The 17,931-nt window shown below is 40.1% G+C and overlaps 1 protein-coding gene across 1 annotated transcript in view; it reads left to right on the plus strand.

Moving 5' to 3' along the window:
• The window catches only part of unc13ba (unc-13 homolog Ba (C. elegans)), a gene marked incomplete at both ends in the record, with an annotated part of 217,013 nt that overhangs the window by 126,107 nt on the left and 72,975 nt on the right, over positions 1–17,931 (plus strand). The window contains 7 exons of the mRNA XM_079250679.1: positions 1,704–1,923; positions 2,018–2,245; positions 7,391–7,532; positions 9,564–9,733; positions 9,934–10,049; positions 12,160–12,323; positions 15,164–15,314. Of these exons, the coding sequence (XP_079106805.1) occupies positions 1,704–1,923; positions 2,018–2,245; positions 7,391–7,532; positions 9,564–9,733; positions 9,934–10,049; positions 12,160–12,323; positions 15,164–15,314 (1,191 nt within the window). The remainder of the gene's footprint in view (positions 1–1,703; positions 1,924–2,017; positions 2,246–7,390; positions 7,533–9,563; positions 9,734–9,933; positions 10,050–12,159; positions 12,324–15,163; positions 15,315–17,931) is intronic.

Genomic DNA, 17,931 nt, shown 5'->3' on the forward strand with positions numbered 1-17,931 from the left:
GACAATGCGGGGACGTGAACCGTCCGATGCGAAACGGAGAACAGTCTTGAAGTATGGAGTATGGAGATTCTCATTATGATGTGCAGCAACTGTGTGATGCTCCATGTCAACATGGAGCAAAATCTCTCAGGAATGTTTCCAACACCTTGGTAAATCTGTGACACAGAGATAAAGCAGTTCTGCAGGTAAAAGGGCAGCCAACATGGTACTAGTTAGGTGACCCTGATAATGTGGCTGGTGAGTGAAGTTATAAATCAGACAGGAGAATAATATGCAGTGCAAAGGCTGAAAGTTCAAGAAAACTGTAATGAGTAACCCTGAGGAGCCGTAATACAGCCACACACAGGGAGTTCTGGACAAATGGCCAGTTTATTGGTGGAGGAGTATGAACAGAAAATCAGTCCGGGGGAATGGTCTGCAGAAGAAACCAGGCAACAGCTGGGAGGTAAACAGGATGGCAAAATACTCGTCCAGGCAACGACAAGGCTCAGAGATCCAAAGACAGGCAGGGTCGGTAACCAGAAGATCCGAAAAGTTGCGGTGTCCGTCGAGGGCAAGGCAAGGAGGATAATCCAGGGGCATAAAGCAGAAGGTCGGCAACTGAGGATCAATCCGTAGAACGCTGGAACAAAACTAGACATAGGTCTGATTATTATCTGGCAGAGAAGGAGGGATTGGAGGGAGCTTAAGTAGGCAGTGAGGGAAAAGGAAACCAGGTGAACTGAATGAGAAAGCAGAGGCAATTAGGAAGCCAGCAGGTGGATCGAGTAACCAATGATGAGTGCCAGGAAATCAGGATGGCAAAAACATGACAGAAAACTATGCTTAAAGAGGCCTATGTTGGCACTGGGCCTAAAAAAGAAAATCACAATGCAAAATACTAGACCTATTAAGATGTTTAGGTCTGCAATGTAAGCTGCTTCATTCATAATTCACACTGAAAATTATCCGTTTCAGTTACTTATTTAATAGCAGTTCATAATGAAAGTAAATTATGCCAATCTTTTGATAAATTAATCCATTTTCTATAAACATTATTAACACGAATGCAAAAAAAAACAAGTCAGATCTATAGCACATGAAGTCTTCAGAAGACTCAGATCAGATCAAAACAGAAATGATAGGTGTGCATAATAAAAGTAATATGAATAATAATTCATTGCTCCTGTACAAATTCTGTGTATACCAAATCCAGCTGGGCTTACAGTCAAAGTGTTGGCTCATCCTGTGGAGGTGTGTTCACCTCCTCCCACACTCCTCCTACACTGGACAACAACAAATTTAGTTCATCAGATAAGAAGCCAAAAATTAGTTAAAACTACTTTTACATTGCATTACATTTCTCTGTAATATTAGTGGATGTCAGACTGAAATAACCCCTGATTAATGTGCTCTAACTCGCAATTAAATCTTATATTAAATAACATTATTGTCTGTACACAGATCCTGATTCACTCTGCCTCAGTTGATGCTTTAACATTCTGTTCATGTCCCTCCACACTCCCAGCTATGTCTCTGTTTTGTTCGCATTTGCATCATACATTCACCTTCTCCTGTTCTCTCTCGTCTTGCTTTTGCTCCTGCAACAAGTATTCATGATATTGCATACAGTTGTGTTCAGTCTTTCATTAATAACGTCTTCAAAGACTAATTTCATGCTTATTTCTTTCATGGTTTCTTTTTCCTTTGTTTTACTCCAACAGAAAAGACATGTGTACAAGAAAACCTTGCAGGCTCTGATCTACCCCATCTCCTGCACCACACCGCACAATTTTGAGGTGTGGACGGCTACAAAGCCCACATATTGTTACGAGTGTGAGGGTTTGCTGTGGGGCATCGCCCGGCAGGGTATGCGCTGTGCAGAGTGCGGGGTCAAAGTGCATGAGAAATGTCAAGAGCTGCTGAACGCCGACTGCCTGCAAAGTGAGTCAAGTTCCCAAGTTTCTAAAGTGCATGACTAATAATAACTAATGATAACATCTTTGTGCTACCTGTGAAATGATCTTTCCATCTTCAGGAGCAGCAGAGAAAAGCTCCAAGACAGGGGCAGAAGACCGGACACAGCACATCATCATGGCCATGAAGGACAGGATGAAGATTCGTGAGAGGAACAAGCCTGAAATATTTGAGGAAATCCGGAAATTGTTTGATATTTCTAAGATGATCCATGCTCAACACATGAAGAGCATCAAGCAGAGCGTCCTGGATGGAACCTCCAAGTGGTCGGCCAAAATCACTATCACAGGTATACCCTCCAGTTTCAATTAAACATAACAATAACATTATCATACCAATTCATATGTTAAACAATTAGAGGAGCTGAAGAGACGTCCAGTTTCTAACAGACTGATTAAAATCTAAGAAAAGTTCAGATTATTTCAAAAGGAAGGAGGATAATGCACTATTGTTGAGCATATCTACAGTAAACTGTGTAAACAGGTGTTTTGTTATATTATGTTTTACTATGAGATGTCTTGTTAATTAAATCAGAAAGCTGTGGTTTTGCATGCACGCTCATTTTTGGAGACTTCAGTTTGTGATGCTGTAGCTGTAGTCATGTTTCAATCAGTCCAAACCAATGCAAACAGAACTCAAACAACATAACAAATTAGCTAACCTGTTTCCAACATCATGCACAGTTAACTGCTGTCAACAAGTTTACAGTAACAATCTAAATATATTCAACAAATTAACAGATTAGCTAACATGCAGCTAACTTAATAAAAACTGTTAATACATAACAGTTAACAAGCTAACTGATCAGCTAATCTTTAGGAAACTAAAGGAAAACCATTAGTTACCAACAAGCTTGTAAAAAAGATACCATTTTATTTTTAAAGAACTAACAGATTTCATTTAGTCAGCCACAGGTTAGCCAAACTTGTAGCTACAACAAGCTTGTAGAATTGAATTCAGTTTTCTTTGTTAGCATAAAAAGCTAACAGACTGGCCAACTTGTGGCTAACTAAATGTAAATATTTAATAGCTATGAACAAGCTTGTATTAAAAGGATACTGTTAAAAGGCTAACAAGTTGGCTGATTTGTTGCTAAATGCCAACAATTAGCTACCAGCTAACTCGTAGCAACAGGTTGTTTTTAAAAGGCTAACAAAACAGCTAACCTATGGCTAACAAAAAGCAAAAACTAAACACAGCTGCCAGTAAGCTTATTATTTTTTAATCTTGGTACAAAACTACAAAACACAGATGCTAATTTAGCTCACAAAGAATTAATCTGTTGGTTATCTCATTTGCTAACTGATCAAACACTCAGCAGCAAGTTTTTAACATCAACTAGCATATTTATGAAGTCCTTTCAGAATACTAACACTGATATTTCAAGTAAAGAAAAGCCTTTCTGTTTTTATTAATGTTTAAATACACAATATTAAGTTGATATTATTGTCATTCTTAGAATAACAAAAAAAAATCACATTTGATAATAGTTATAGTCATAAAACCAATATCCTTGGTGTGTTCCATTTTCTTACATCTATCTTATATCTTTGTTAGTGGTAATCCACCTCAACAGTGTCCAAGGCCTGTAGCAACATGATGTGTTTCAAATATGGTGTGTATAACACTCATATCTGTGTGTGAAGTCTGTCTGTAGGTTGACTACAAGGTTATACTGGTTTTTTTTTTTTTTGTTGTTGTTGTTGTTGTTCCTACAAAGGTCTTTGGACACTCTGACTGGTCTCCTGAGTGGACTTTAAACTTCTCATGTGTGAAAACCCAGATTCATTATCATCATACATAGCTAAATAATCAGTAGCCAGTTTTCAGGTTATCGATAAAGGTGGCTTCATGGCCTCCTGGTTTTGGATGCAGGAGGTTTCAGGAACGCATGTTGTTGCAAACAGCTTTCTACCTGCAGCTGTTTGAATGTGAAGCAGCCGCTTACTGAGAGTACCGTGTTTCCCTCAGATAAGAACCTCAAAGAAATGTTTACTTATTCCACATTTATGGAACCGTTTTTCATGTACGGTCTGTTCTGAAGTGTAGGGAAACTTTAACCATTTATCTCCTCGCTTTGCTAATTTAAACAGACCAGCGTCCCATATACATTCCCTCACTTTGCCCTACATTATCGGTACTGTTACTAAAGCAACCACACACACATCACATCGTATAGAGAGAATATTGTTGCCATGGCAACAATCACACCTTGTCTATGCAATCACCAGCAAAATGCCATCTAAGCTGACAGATTTCTGAAGCATATTCAGAAGGAATCTTGACCCTTAAAGCTCGATGAAGAGAAGAATAATCTCTAAATGTCATTAGATTTACATCGTTTTGACCCAAACACGGTTCTGTACAGTAGTTTGAACTTGAAGGTGAGATGACAAGAGGAGCTCTTTGAAACCTCCTGATCTCATGAGGGATTATCTAAACAATTTATTATTTAAAGCTTCTTTTAGCGCAGGTACCATGTAGTCAGTCACTGTCAGCCATTCTGACACTGATTGAAAGACATTTATGAATGGCACGTGCATGTTGGCTACTCATTTTACATAAAAGGGACTCGCTGGCTGTATGTTTTACTGTTAAATGGTGCTTACAGGTAACTTCTGGATATCTGCTGTATAAAAATTATGCAGAGACGTTAGATTTAGGAGGATAAGTCAAGACTCTGGATAGAAAGTCCTTTTTCGTTACAAGTAGGAGGTAGCTTTTTACTCAATTTTCTATCTTTAGAAGTCCATAATTCGTGTTAGTGAAGGTCACAGGCAGGCTACATCCTCATTTCCATCTTAACTTTTGCTAAGCTAAGCAGCTCCTGGCTGTGACTTTATACTTATGGAACAAAAATGAGACTAGTATCAATCTTCTTGTCTGACATGTTGTCAGATTGAATAAGTGCATGTCTCAAAAATGTACATTTACTCCTTGAAGTACTGCACTGAGGAGAATGTTGGAAATAGATTAGACCACTGGAACTTTCTGCTGCAAGTCTTTACTGCAGCTGTTAATAATGTCCTAAAAACTTTGCTCTTTTCTCAGAGATTATATACTTTTAAGCCTGTTATTCTCTCATGGCGTCATTACGGCGTAGATGATGATTCAGCACTTTCCTTCCATCCAATAATGAGGTTGTGATGTATTAAATCTGGAGGTTCTGCAGGTCTGGAAAGTTTCCTCCTCTTCTGTTGTTATTTTTGCTAAAATGAAGCTTCGGAAAAACAGCGGTCCGGGCTGATAACTCTCGCACAGCGAGTCTTTTCCAGAACCAGAGATTCAGGGATACAGCTGAGTCAGCAAACTAGCACAGGTCTCTCAAGCAGGCTGGCGTTGAGCTGAACCTGCGGCCAGGCCAGGGGCAAAACCAACATGCTCGCTGCATCTCCTGCACAAATGTATACAACAGGATCAGCCTTTATTATCACTTTGGTTTGTTTGTTTTTTTTCTGGGCAGATTATTTAATAAGAAGGTCCGCTCCATTTACTACCTGGGTGACAAGGTGGTCAGGGTGGGCGGACTGTGGTTTGTTTGGTGAGAAGGCTCCTTTTAGAGCAAAAACTCAACAAATGTTCCAGCTAGATGAATAATGTTGATGTGTGGAGTTCAGTTGGTAACTGTGAATTAGGAAATATTTTCTCCTTCTTTTTTCTTAGTGTGAACTTTAAAGGGTTAAGGACATATTATGATATGTGGGGGACCTCGGATCTCTCAGATTCATGTCCTTGGTTTGTTGCATGCATCAAGACAAGTGTGCAGCTCCTTTCGTCTCAGCGTGTATGATGACTTCATGAAGGCTTCGAATGCGATGCTGCCATTATGCTGCCTCTGATATGTCGACTGTTTGACTCATGTAAAACATTTTAGATAAAAAACTCAGCTTGCATGTTGAACTTTTGTCAGTTATCTTCCCAGAAGTTAAAAAAAAACTACCTGTACGTACAGCTTTGGTTCTGGTTATGCAACATAACTGTAAATAAAATAAAATGAAATATACTTTATTTATCCCAGACGGAAGTTTCAGTTTTGTATTCAGCTTTTCTTTTATTTATTTCTGGTTTTTTTTTGTTTTTTTTAACAAGAATTAATTAAAAGGAGGAGGCGATATTTTCTTGTTCTGGTGGGTGATGGCTGCTGGGAGGAATAATTTCTGGAATCTTTCTGTCTTACACTGGAGATGAAGAAGTCTCTGACTGAACATTTTCTGCTGTTTTTCTCTGTGTTGTGTAGAAGATGTGATTTCCTTTAGCTTTTTCAGTGTTTTATTCTGGACAATCAGAGTTATCTCCAGCACAGAACCAGCTTTCTGTATCCGTGTGATCGATCTCTTTAAAGGAGTATTTCTGCTCCCTTACGTACGTAAACGCAGAAGTTAGATTCAAACGTTGTCATATGTCGCCCTGGTTGGAAGTGGGAATTAACTGCTGTAAAGTTGTTTGCAACCGTCCGAAAACATCTGAAGAAGCAGAAGAATAAAACCACAACGTTTTAGTTTTGTTCTTCTCAACAACTTCTGCATCTTCTTTGGGAGTTTTTTTATGAGGTGGTTTCTGCATCATCATCTTCTTCTTCTCTGGTTTTTTCTTATTGCTGGTTGCATGTCAGGTATGAGTCGCCACTACACCTTGGATTTCTGATGATGTTGCTCCATTTTCTGCGTCCAGTTATGGATAAGCCTCCAGAAAACGGACCAAATCACAGTCATAACCGTGGCAGGACATGTACAAAACTGTGTATCCGTCTTCTGCAATAAATGGACCTCATGTTTCTGGCTGTGATGCTGCTGTCCGAGCAGACACGGATGTTGAATTATCTCAGCTATGCTTCTGTGTTGCATTTCCAGTCTAGTCTGCTGTCCAGCTGAGCTCCTGTATTCCTCCACCTCCTCTTGTCCATCAGTAATTCTCCACACAGCGTTGTGTCTCAAGTCTGGTGGTGAGAATACAGTCCCTTGTGGCGCTTCAGTACTGCAGACACAGACTGTGGTCTTTTTGTTAGGATGTCCTTAATCTCTCGCTTGGCTTGCTGCTTCTGTTGTCACAAAGTTGTGCAAAATGTTACACATAAATACCGTCTGCACAAAAATAAATCAGTTTGCTGTTGTAACGGAGGTGTTGGTTGTGACTGCTGGAAGCGTGACCGTGGCTCCAGGTCTCGTTAAGGCCTTTGACCACTTGTTGCACAGCAGCAAAGTAATGAGAGATGTTGTTACCCTGCATCTGCCTGTGAGTCATGGTCGTCGTGTTACGAGGCCTTGCATAACTGTGTGGGTGATATCTTGATGTTTTGATGTGTGTGAATGAGAAAAGTAAGATGATAGAGAGTAGGTGTTTGTTGTTCTTATGCAATTTCAAAGCCTTTCTGTGTGTGTGTGTGTGTGTGTGTGTGTGTGTGTGTGTGTGTGTGTGTGTGTGTGTGTGTGTTCAGTCGTCAGCGCGCAGGGTCTCCAGGCCAAGGACAGGACGGGCTCCAGCGATCCGTATGTCACCATCCAGGTGGGAAAAACCAAGAGGAGAACGAAGACCATTTACGGCAACCTGAACCCAGTCTGGGAGGAAAAGTTCGGCTTGTAAGTGAGGTTTTGTTGTGAAACTCATCTGCAGTGATCAAAGTTCTGACAACCTGCATAAAATCTGTGTTCCTGCCAGCGTTGCTTTGCTTTTTTATTTAAAGGTTTAAGTTTTAATCAAAGCAGTGTGGGTGTGCGTCCATGTAGTCACGATTTTCCTGCTAGCTTATGCTAGTGTATCAAAGTAAACAACTTTAATGGGAAATAGTTTCGGTCATCTCACATCTCAACACTTAATGAGATAAAAAGTGTCCATTTTTTTATTGATAGTAAAGTTTAATTCATATTTTTTGCTGTATAATAACTTTATTATTAAAGCAAAAGGGAGCTTTGTGACAGTTGGCATCAGAGATCCTGAGCTTCTGTTAATATTTATTCAGTTGTAAAACAAGCAAACTGTCATACAGCATGACAAAGTAAACATCCCGTTTAGTCCTAGAAGCGCTTGGTGGTTTTGTTAAAACATAATCTCATCTTGGGAGGCTCTGAAAGAAAACATGGTTGTTTTATTTCCATAACAGATGCAGGCAAAAGCCTGATGGGGCTTTAATCTCCAGGAAGTTCCTAATAAATCAGTTTCATTATTGAAACATGCATAAACATACATGTAGTCATCTGTTTGCACCAACTAGTTAATTCATATATTTAGTTGTTATAGTCGAGTTCTGCTGATTTTCAATTACATAAATGGGAAGTTATGGATTATGAAGAAGTTTATTGCACTTTTACATATTAAAAGTACAGCTTGGGATGAGTGGAGGCCCAGAGCTGAAGTTCCCATTCATCATCATCATCGTCGTCGTCGTCGTTGTCGTCGTCGTCGTTGTCGTCGTCATCATTTATAAAATTATAATAAATTATTATATCATAACAACAATTATAATTATAAGTAAAACATTTTATTGTTTAGATACATAAAATGTAAATATAATTATTTTAATTTTGAATATATTTATATTCACATGTTGAAATAAAATTATTATTTACAACAACAGTTATGATATAATTATTGTTATAAATAATTTTATTTCAATATGTGAATATAAATATATCAAAAATTGAAATAATTATACAGTATATACATTTTATGTATCCCAACAAAAGTAAAACATTGAAATAAAATTTGTACTTAAATAAAATATAAAAATGTCTAGTTGAGATAAAATATTCTTGTTCTTAATTTTCCAAACCCCTTAGTCCAGTTACTGGGGAGCTGGAGCCGAGCCCAGCAATCACTGAGCGAGAGGCAGACTTATTATTTTCTTGAAATGTAATTTTGTTTATCTTAAGGATGAGATTTTAACACATTAATTATGATGAACTAATTTTAAAAAAAAAAAAGGGAATTTGATCACAGTTTGAAACATTTATTAGTGCACAACTTCCTGGTTCACTGATTACACTGTTGCACACATCAGAGTTTGGCTGATGAATGACTCACTTTGATGTTATATTTAATGAGTTTTCAGTCCCGTATAGTAACTTTATTTAAAATACATTTAAAGAAGCAAAAACTGACAAGTTCAGTCCAACTTTTCTGGTGATAACAGAGACTTTTAGTGGCTGACATGACCGCATGTATAGTTTAATCTTCACAGTGATCACCAGCAGCTGTTGCGTAAGCCCCTCCCCCCGCTGTTGCATAAGCCCCTCCCCCATCCAGAAGAACACACTAGAAGCTCGGTCCTCACGCCGCTTCCAGCCTCAAGTTGCAGTCAGAGTAGGTGGTGATCACCTCTGCTACAGGACCAGACTAAAGTTGACCCGGTTCTGGTTGTTAATGCCTGGTAACGAAGCATGTGGACGAAAACTTTAGGTCTGTTAAGTTCTGGTCTGTCAAGAATGTTTTCTGTTTCTTTTTCTTCTGTTTTCATTTAAATGCAATTCAATGCATTTTTATCATTTTCATGAATAAATTGTTTTATTTACTTTTAGCAGCTTCGAGCACGTTAAGTCGCTCCCGGAAACGCTTCCATCTGCTCCATGTTTGTTTAAATAACACCAACACCCACATGTCTCCCATCTCCACAGCGAGTGCCACAACTCATCAGACCGCATCAAGCTGCGAGTTTGGGACGAGGATGACGACATCAAGTCCCGTGTGAAGCAGCGCCTGAAGAGAGAGTCCGATGACTTCCTGGGTCAGAGCATCATCGAGGTCCGAACGCTGAGCGGCGAGATGGACGTGTGGTACAACCTGGGTGTGTAACGACTCGCCGCTCCACTCCATGATGGATTTTCTATGCGGATGATGTTAAATTTGGCTTTTCCACTGTGTGGTTTCTTCTCATCAGTGCAGCAGAAGCACTCATTCTTTTTCTCCAGAGTTCAACTTGAGTTCAGTCTGAGTGTGTTTAAGGAGGAATGGTGTGTGTCTGTGTGTGTGTTTCACTTCTTACAGAGAAGCGAACAGACAAGTCAGCGGTGTCTGGTGCCATTCGCCTTCAGATCAGTGTGGAGATCGAGGGAGAGGAGAAAGTAGCTCCGTACCATGTGCAGTACACATGCCTTCACGAGGTCAGACGCAGTAACAAGCAAATGTTCTCTGATTTATCAGATGAACTTATCAATCATGTGAATTGATTGGTGCAAACTCACAGAAACTGTTGGGTTCCACGTTGTCATGCATTTGCAGGTTATGTTCATTTCTAATAAATAATCAATGTGAATAACAGATCAGGATTTGTAATCATCAGAGATTTTATAATAATGTGGGTTTTATTTCGCAAAACTACCAATAATAAGAAGAGGTTGGACTTTAATGTGTTAATTACTATTAATTAATTACAGAAATGTTAACATATTAAAAAAACGTCTGGATACTACCATTTAGGACTGGAACAACAGTCTTAATACTACTATCCAGAACGGGAACAACAGTCTGGATACTACCAACCAGAACGGGAAAAACATTCTGGATACTACCATCCAGAAAAGGAAAAACATTCTGGATACTACCATCCAGAAAAGGAACAACATTCTGGATACTACCATCCAGAACAGGAACAACATTCTGGATACTACCATCCAGAACAGGAACAACATTCTGGATACTACCATCCAGAACGGAAAAAAAACATTCTGGATACTACCATCCAGAACAGAAAAAAACATTCTGGATACTCCCATCCAGAACAGGAACAACATTCTGGATACTACCACCCAGAACAGGAACAACGTTCTGGATACTACCATCCAGAACAGGAACAACAGTCTGGATACTACCATCCAGAACAGGAACAACAGTCTGGATACTACCATCCAGAACAGGAACAACATTATGGATACTACCATCCAGAACAGGAACAACATTCTGGATACTCCCATCCAGAACAGGAACAACATTCTGGATACTACCACCCAGAACAGGAACAACGTTCTGGATACTACCATCCAGAACAGGAACAACAGTCTGGATACTACCATCCAGAACAGGAACAACAGTCTGGATACTACCATCCAGAACAGGAACAACGTTCTGGATACTACCATCCAGAACGGAAAAAACATTCTGGATACTACCATCCAGAACAGGAACAACATTCTGGATACTACCATCCAGAACAGGAACAACATTCTGGATACTACCATCCAGAACAGGAACAACATTCTGGATACTACCATCCAGAACAGAAACAACATTCTGGATACTACCATCCAGAACAGGAACAACATTCTGGAAACTACCATCCAAAAGAGGAACAACAGTCTAGATACTACCATCCAGAATAGGAACAACATTCTGGATACTACCATGCAGAACAGAAACAACATTCTGGATACTACCATCCAGAACAGAAACAAAATTCTGGATACTACCATCCAGAACAGAAACAACATTCTGGATACTACCATCCAGAACAGGAACAACAGTCTGGAAACTACCATCCAAAAGAGGAACAACAGTCTAGATACTACCATCCAGAATAGGAACAACATTCTGGATACTACCATCCAGAACAGAAACAAAATTCTGGATACTACCATCCAGAACAGAAACAACATTCTGGATACTACCATCCAGAACAGAAACAAAATTCTGGATACTACCATCCAGAACAGAAACAACATTCTGGATACTACCATCCAGAACAGGAACAACAGTCTGGATACTACCATCCAGAATGGGAACAACATTCTGGATACTACCATCCAGAACAGGAACAACAGTCTGGATACTACCATCCAGAATGGGAACAACATTCTGGATACTACCATCCAGAACGGAAACAAAATTCTGGATACTACCATCCAGAACAGAAACAACATTCTGGATACTACCATCCAGAACAGAAACAAAATTCTGGATACTACCATCCAGAACAGAAACAACATTCTGGATACTACCATCCAGAACAGGAACAACAGTCTGGATACTACCATCCAGAACGGGAACAACATTCTGGATACTACCAGAATGTTGCATCCTGTTGAGGTTCCCGACCTGGTTGGTGGTTTTAAGAACCCGAGTCTCCACGAGTTTACCAACGTTGACCCTCTCCTCTTTGCTACCAAACAGAATCATCTCAGAAAAGCAGTAAATTGTCTCATTTATTGAAGTAAGCTTTTTCTGACCACTAAATTGATCTGTGAAGAGTTTTTTCTAACTCAACCTCTTTCCATTCAGAATACTTTCCACTTTTCGACGGACGTGGAGGGAGGCGGCGTGGTGAAGATCCCAGCTGCTCAAGGAGACGATGCGTGGAAGGTCTACTTTGAAGAACTGCATCAGGAAATTGTCGATGAGTTCGCCATGCGTTACGGCATCGAGTCCATCTACCAGGCTATGACGTAAGCTCAGAGCTAAATATTGTGCTTGTGAATGTGATCCATCCTCCTGGTGTTGGCTGACTGTGTGTATTTGTAGTGAAATTCAATCAGGAAATGCTTCAGATTAGCAATTGTGAGCTGTATTTGTGGGCCTGTTTGTGTGCATGTGAAGGTGGGCGGGGTTTTCATCAACTGTAAACAGCATCTGATTTAATGAGGAAAGATGACCCGTCACCTCAGAGATTTCTCAGCTGTGTGATCAGTTCATCATAATCAGGTGGAGAGAGAGAGACTTACTGAGAAACACACTGGTTTAATTTCATTAATAATATCATCATTTGAAATTAGCAAGTGAGGAGAGGTCTGCATTCGTGTAATGTAATCATACTGGGAAGCACTGATGGAGTTGCAGCTGGAAAGGCGAAACGGCCAATCACATGGGAGCAACTTGGTACATTTAGTCATGTAGACGTGGTGACGACGACCAGAGAAAAAAATTTCCATTTGTGGAGGTTTTCTGGACCAGAATGTTGTGTTGATGTCAGAGGAAAATGGGCAGACTGGTTCCAACCAAGATCTACAGATCATCTCTGAACACACAACACGGCCAGCCAGTGATGCTCCATGTCAACATGGAGAAAATCTCTGAGGAATGTTTTCACCTTGTTGGATCTGTGACAAAAAGGAATTAAAGCAGTTCTGCAGGTGAAACTGGGCCTACTGGTAACAAATTTAGTTGCTGATGAGTGTGTATCTTTATAAATACACACATTTGTACCACTTTTTTATTGGAACATAAGTTTGCATTAAAGGAATTTTTTACCCATTAAAATTTGTATGATGAAACTTTAAAGACAAACATTTAACTGATCAGATCTAAAGAGGAGCATGTGCTGAGTCTACACATTACACAGCGGTATGTTTGCACCCACCTGATTTTAATCTGGGCCTGCGTCTAGCTCTTCTCTGCAAATATACATCAAATATTGAATCTCCTCTACTTCTGTTTTAGATGTCTGGCAGCTGCTGAGGGAAATTTCTGTCTCCCCAGCTCTCTGCTGTACTTCAGTACAGTTCTTCCTTCCCTGCCAGCTTCCACAACATAAGCCTATTCAGCTAATGTGTGTCAGAGCTGAGAACAAGCCTTAGACCTGAGAAGATGAGGTTGTGTTCAGAAACGTACCTGCAGAAGGATCCAGAGCTTCTTACAAGCCAAAATTAATCATGTCAGAGGCTTCGAACCACCAGCAGACTTTCTGCATCTGGTGTCTCAACTGAACTATTCAACAAATGAATAATAACTATGAATGAGACGGATTTGGTGATGATCCAACCTCACGGAAAGCTGTCAGATCTTTACAGTTCTCTCAGAAGGAAGCAGTTCCTCACTGTGCAGTACATGAGATGAAGTTAGCAGAAGGCACCTGCAGCAGAAACACTGAACTATTTGGCTCATTTGTGCTCCCTTACATACGCAATATGTACGTTCATTTTAAACGTTATTCACAGTTTCTTGCATCTTCCACGTTGCCATGGTTATGAAGTCAATTCAGCCATTAGTGGGCAGTGCTGAGCTCTGACCAAGCTGCAATCTCTGGTGGTAAAAAGTGAAGCCTACGCAGATGGGCCAAAAACTGCAGTTCCCCCTTCATCCACTAGGGGCTCCAAAACAGAGCGAATCTCCATAGACTCCCATGTTAAAAAGACCAACTTCACAGCAGAAATAAACATGTTTACAGCAGAAATAAACATGTTCACAGCAGAAATAAACATGTTTACAGCAGAAATAAACATGTTTACAGCCTGGTTCAAAAATCCATTTTAGGTTTAATAGGTCAGGTTTACCTTCATGACAGCTGTGGGATGGCAAGTGATCTTTTTTCTAACTTCTCCATTTAGAAGTAATTTAATCTAAAAATTCAGCATATTTAGGGGCGTGTCCTTTTGATTGACAGGTACCTGATCTCCCGGTTCAAGTCAGAAGAACGTAGAACAACCGCGGTTTTTAGTCGGTAAATAACGTGACTTAGCTTTAGCCCGCTTACCTCCGTTAGCTGGTTAGCTCCTGTTATCTCCAGGTTAGCTCGGTTAGCTTTTAGCTACAGAAAGCTTTGAGTTCACTCGATGTCAATCATCCGCCATGACGCTCACAGCCCCCCTCTCAGCTCCACCTCTTTGCCCATATTTGTATTTTCGGGGCGAGACGACATGCATGCCCCTGCCAAGATGGCGATGGTAGGAACCGCCCACCGACCTTCAATTCAGCTCTTCAGAAACCTACGGGTGAGGTCACGGAGGCTCCGTACATCTTTTATATACTGTCTATGGTTCTGACATTAGCGTCATCATTTGCGCAGCCTTTCTTCTAAAGCTCTTGCAGCCTTACAGTTGTTCTTGTCATCGTCTTCTTCTTCTTCCACCCGTTGTTCTTATTTATCTCTAGATTGTTACTTTCGCTCGTCTTGTTTCTGCCATCCTGCTTAACACCGACCTCGCAGTTTTCCCCAGTAAACAACACAGCAAGTTTGTCTTCTGCCTCGAGCATTGAAGGGCCTAAACATGGTGATGGCACCATCAAGCAGCGACGATTCTATGGCTAGAGGGGAATGTAGAAAATATGAGAAGAATAAATCATATAACAATAAACAATTTAATTTGAAATGAGTATGAAGGATATAAATGTTGAAATGACCTTAAAACCATCAGCTCATCTGCTCTGTTTTGTTTACTTAGTTAAAAGTAGCAGTTTAGAGTGAGATAAAAAACCCCGTATGACAAAAAGCAAGTGAGTGTTCCTCCATTGTCACCCTCCCACCAAATTTCTCTGACTCCTCTTCCTCTCTGTTGCTTTTCCTCTGCAGCCATTTCTCCTGCCTGTCCTCTAAGTACATGCTGTCAGGAGTGCCGGCAGTGATGAGCACCCTGCTGGCCAACATCAATGCCTTCTACGCCCACCCCACCGCCTCCACAAATGTCTCTGCTCCAGCCAGATTTGCAGCCTCCAACTTTGGGGTAAGACACCTCCAGCCATAACAAAACCAACATGGAGACTAATGTTTTAATTACAACACAGCTAATCAACATGTCATGAATGCTGTTCGGTGTTTTCCAGCAATGTTTATTGGAAGCTTCAGTGGTTTTCTAGCAATGTTTTGTGGAAACTTTGGTGTTTTCCATTAATGTTTAATGGAAACTTTGGTTTTTCCAGCAATTTTTAATGGAAACTTTGGTGTTTTCCAGTAATGTTTAATGGAAACTTTGGTTTTTCCAGCAATGTTTAAAGGAAACTTTGGTTTTTCCAGCAATGTTTAATGGAAACTTCAGTGTTTTCCAGCAATGTTTAAAGGAAACTTTGGTTTTTCCAGTAATGTTTAATGGAAACTTTGGTTTTTCCAGCAATGTTTAATGGAAACTTCAGTGTTTTCCAGCAATGTTTAATGGAAACTTTGGTTTTTCCAGTAATGTTTAATGGAAACTTTGGTTTTTCCAGCAATGTTTAATGGAAACTTTGGTTTTTCCAGTAATGTTTAATGGAAACTTTGGTTTTTCCAGCAATGTTTAATGGAAACTTTGGTTTTTCCAGCAATGTTTAATGGAAACTTTGGTTTTTCCAGCAATGTTTAATGGAAACTTTGGTTTTTCCAGTAATGTTTAATGGAAACTTTGGTTTTTCCAGCAATGTTTAATGGAAACTTCTATGTTTTTCAGCAATGTTTAATGGAAGCTTTGCTGTTTTCCAGGAATGTTGAATGGAAGCTTTGGTTTGTCCAGCAATGTTTAAAGGAAACTCCTGCTTATCCAGCAATGTTTGATGGAAGGTTCGATCTTTTCCAGCAAAGTTTAATGGAAACTTTGGCATTTTCCAGCAATGTTTGATGGAAGCTGACTTGTAGGATCTTGTGCTTAACGTGTCTTTAGTGATCTGGTCATAAGACGTTCAGGCTACATGTGTGACTCAGGCTACAGGTGTGAATGCACTTAAAGGCCCTGCAATAAGCAGCTCCTCATATGCATCATGAGTCATGCTGAAAATAATCTATAAAACTCTTGTTGTATCGGATTCCTCATGAAATTAGGTTGAATGATCTCACTGGCAAATAAAAGCAGCAGGGTTCAGTCTACACCCTGACTGACCTGGTCACCCTCTTACGGACCAAATGGGATTGTTTAAATTGAACTTAATTGAATTGTACAATATTTATAATGCATCTACATGCAGAAAGTGCTGTGACATCTTTGAGGAGATTGCAGTTTCGCCTGCTCTGTCGTTAGATTCTGTGCATATTCACTCAGCTGCTCTTATATTTATACACATTCTTAAGTCACATTTTGGTAAATTTCCAGCTCTGCGTGGAAATGTTCTCACAGCCCGGTTTGGAAAAGCTGTTGCATATAGAGACGAGGAACATTGTAAGTTAGAATAACTCATTTGTAAAAATTCTTTAAGATGATTATGTTTATGTTTCTCCCCTGGGAGGGGTGCAACCTGACAACCACAGAGGGAGACAAGACAAGTATAGAGGGTTGTAACATTTATTTTACAGGTCTTGGATATGGCAGGATTATGGAACCTGTGGGAGAGGATGGGACATTTAGGCTGTGCCAAAATCAAAGAAAACAATAAAACAAAATGAGGCCTAACTCACTGTGCCTGTAAACCAAAACAAAACCAAATAAACTCCAACCTAACAGATCGAATAACCAGCCTAACCAGAACATATACAAGGGGTGGCAACAGCCTCTAACCCTAGTGTGTCTATACAATTTCTTTTCTACGTGTGGAAATGTAAAGGGCGCCCCAACTTACCTGGTCCTCATGCCTCCCCACATACCTGTTCCACCATGCCATTAACAAACACAGGCAAAACAGAAGAGCGTGATGGCCTCCAGATGGTGCTCTTTTAAAGGGTGATCTTTAGTGCTGATAGGAGCATCTGAATTTGAACCAGCCAATAAAACCCAGGCTAGGCAGATTCAGCTACTTCAACTACTTGGAAACACCTGGAGATAACGGGGATGACAAGTTTAAACAAGTGCAAGTGATGCACGTAACATTTAAAATCAGCTTTTAAGATAAAAAAAAAGTGAGGTTTGTGAAACAGGTTTGAGCTTTTTTCTGTCCTTTAAACAGTCATCCAGGGTGTGTACAGTCCCAGCAGGTGCACATTTATTCTTCTACTAATCTTCATCGTTAAACGGTGATGTCTCATTACTCTGAGACCTTCACGATGTCCCCCATCCAGCCGGTGGGCTCCACAGGGCAACATATCGGAGGCAATGACAGCTAGAGACTGAAATTAATGTCTGCTGGGACTTTTGCCAGTAGTGCCAATTTGAGTTCTCCTTCTGGTTGCACTCTAATGATATGAAAGGTTGCAGGCAGAGTGAACCAGCTTTTATGGGTCAGATGATGCAGACGGACTAGTTCTCACTCTGGTCTGCAGCTGTTTACATCTGTTTCTGTGCTGTCGGCTTCGTGATGAGCTGATTATTAGATACAGTTACAGTTACTTAATTTGTTAAGTTAAGTTTTATAAGAGGCACTTGTGCCTGTTGGAGCTGAAAAGAAGAAATTCAGCTGGTCAGCACAAGAAGACTGCAGGTGTGTTCGTCAACCATGAACCTGTTC

The sequence above is a fragment of the Telmatherina bonti genome (genome assembly GCF_933228915.1).
Source record: "Telmatherina bonti genome assembly, chromosome: 13".
NCBI classification, from domain to species: Eukaryota; Metazoa; Chordata; class Actinopteri; order Atheriniformes; family Telmatherinidae; genus Telmatherina; species Telmatherina bonti.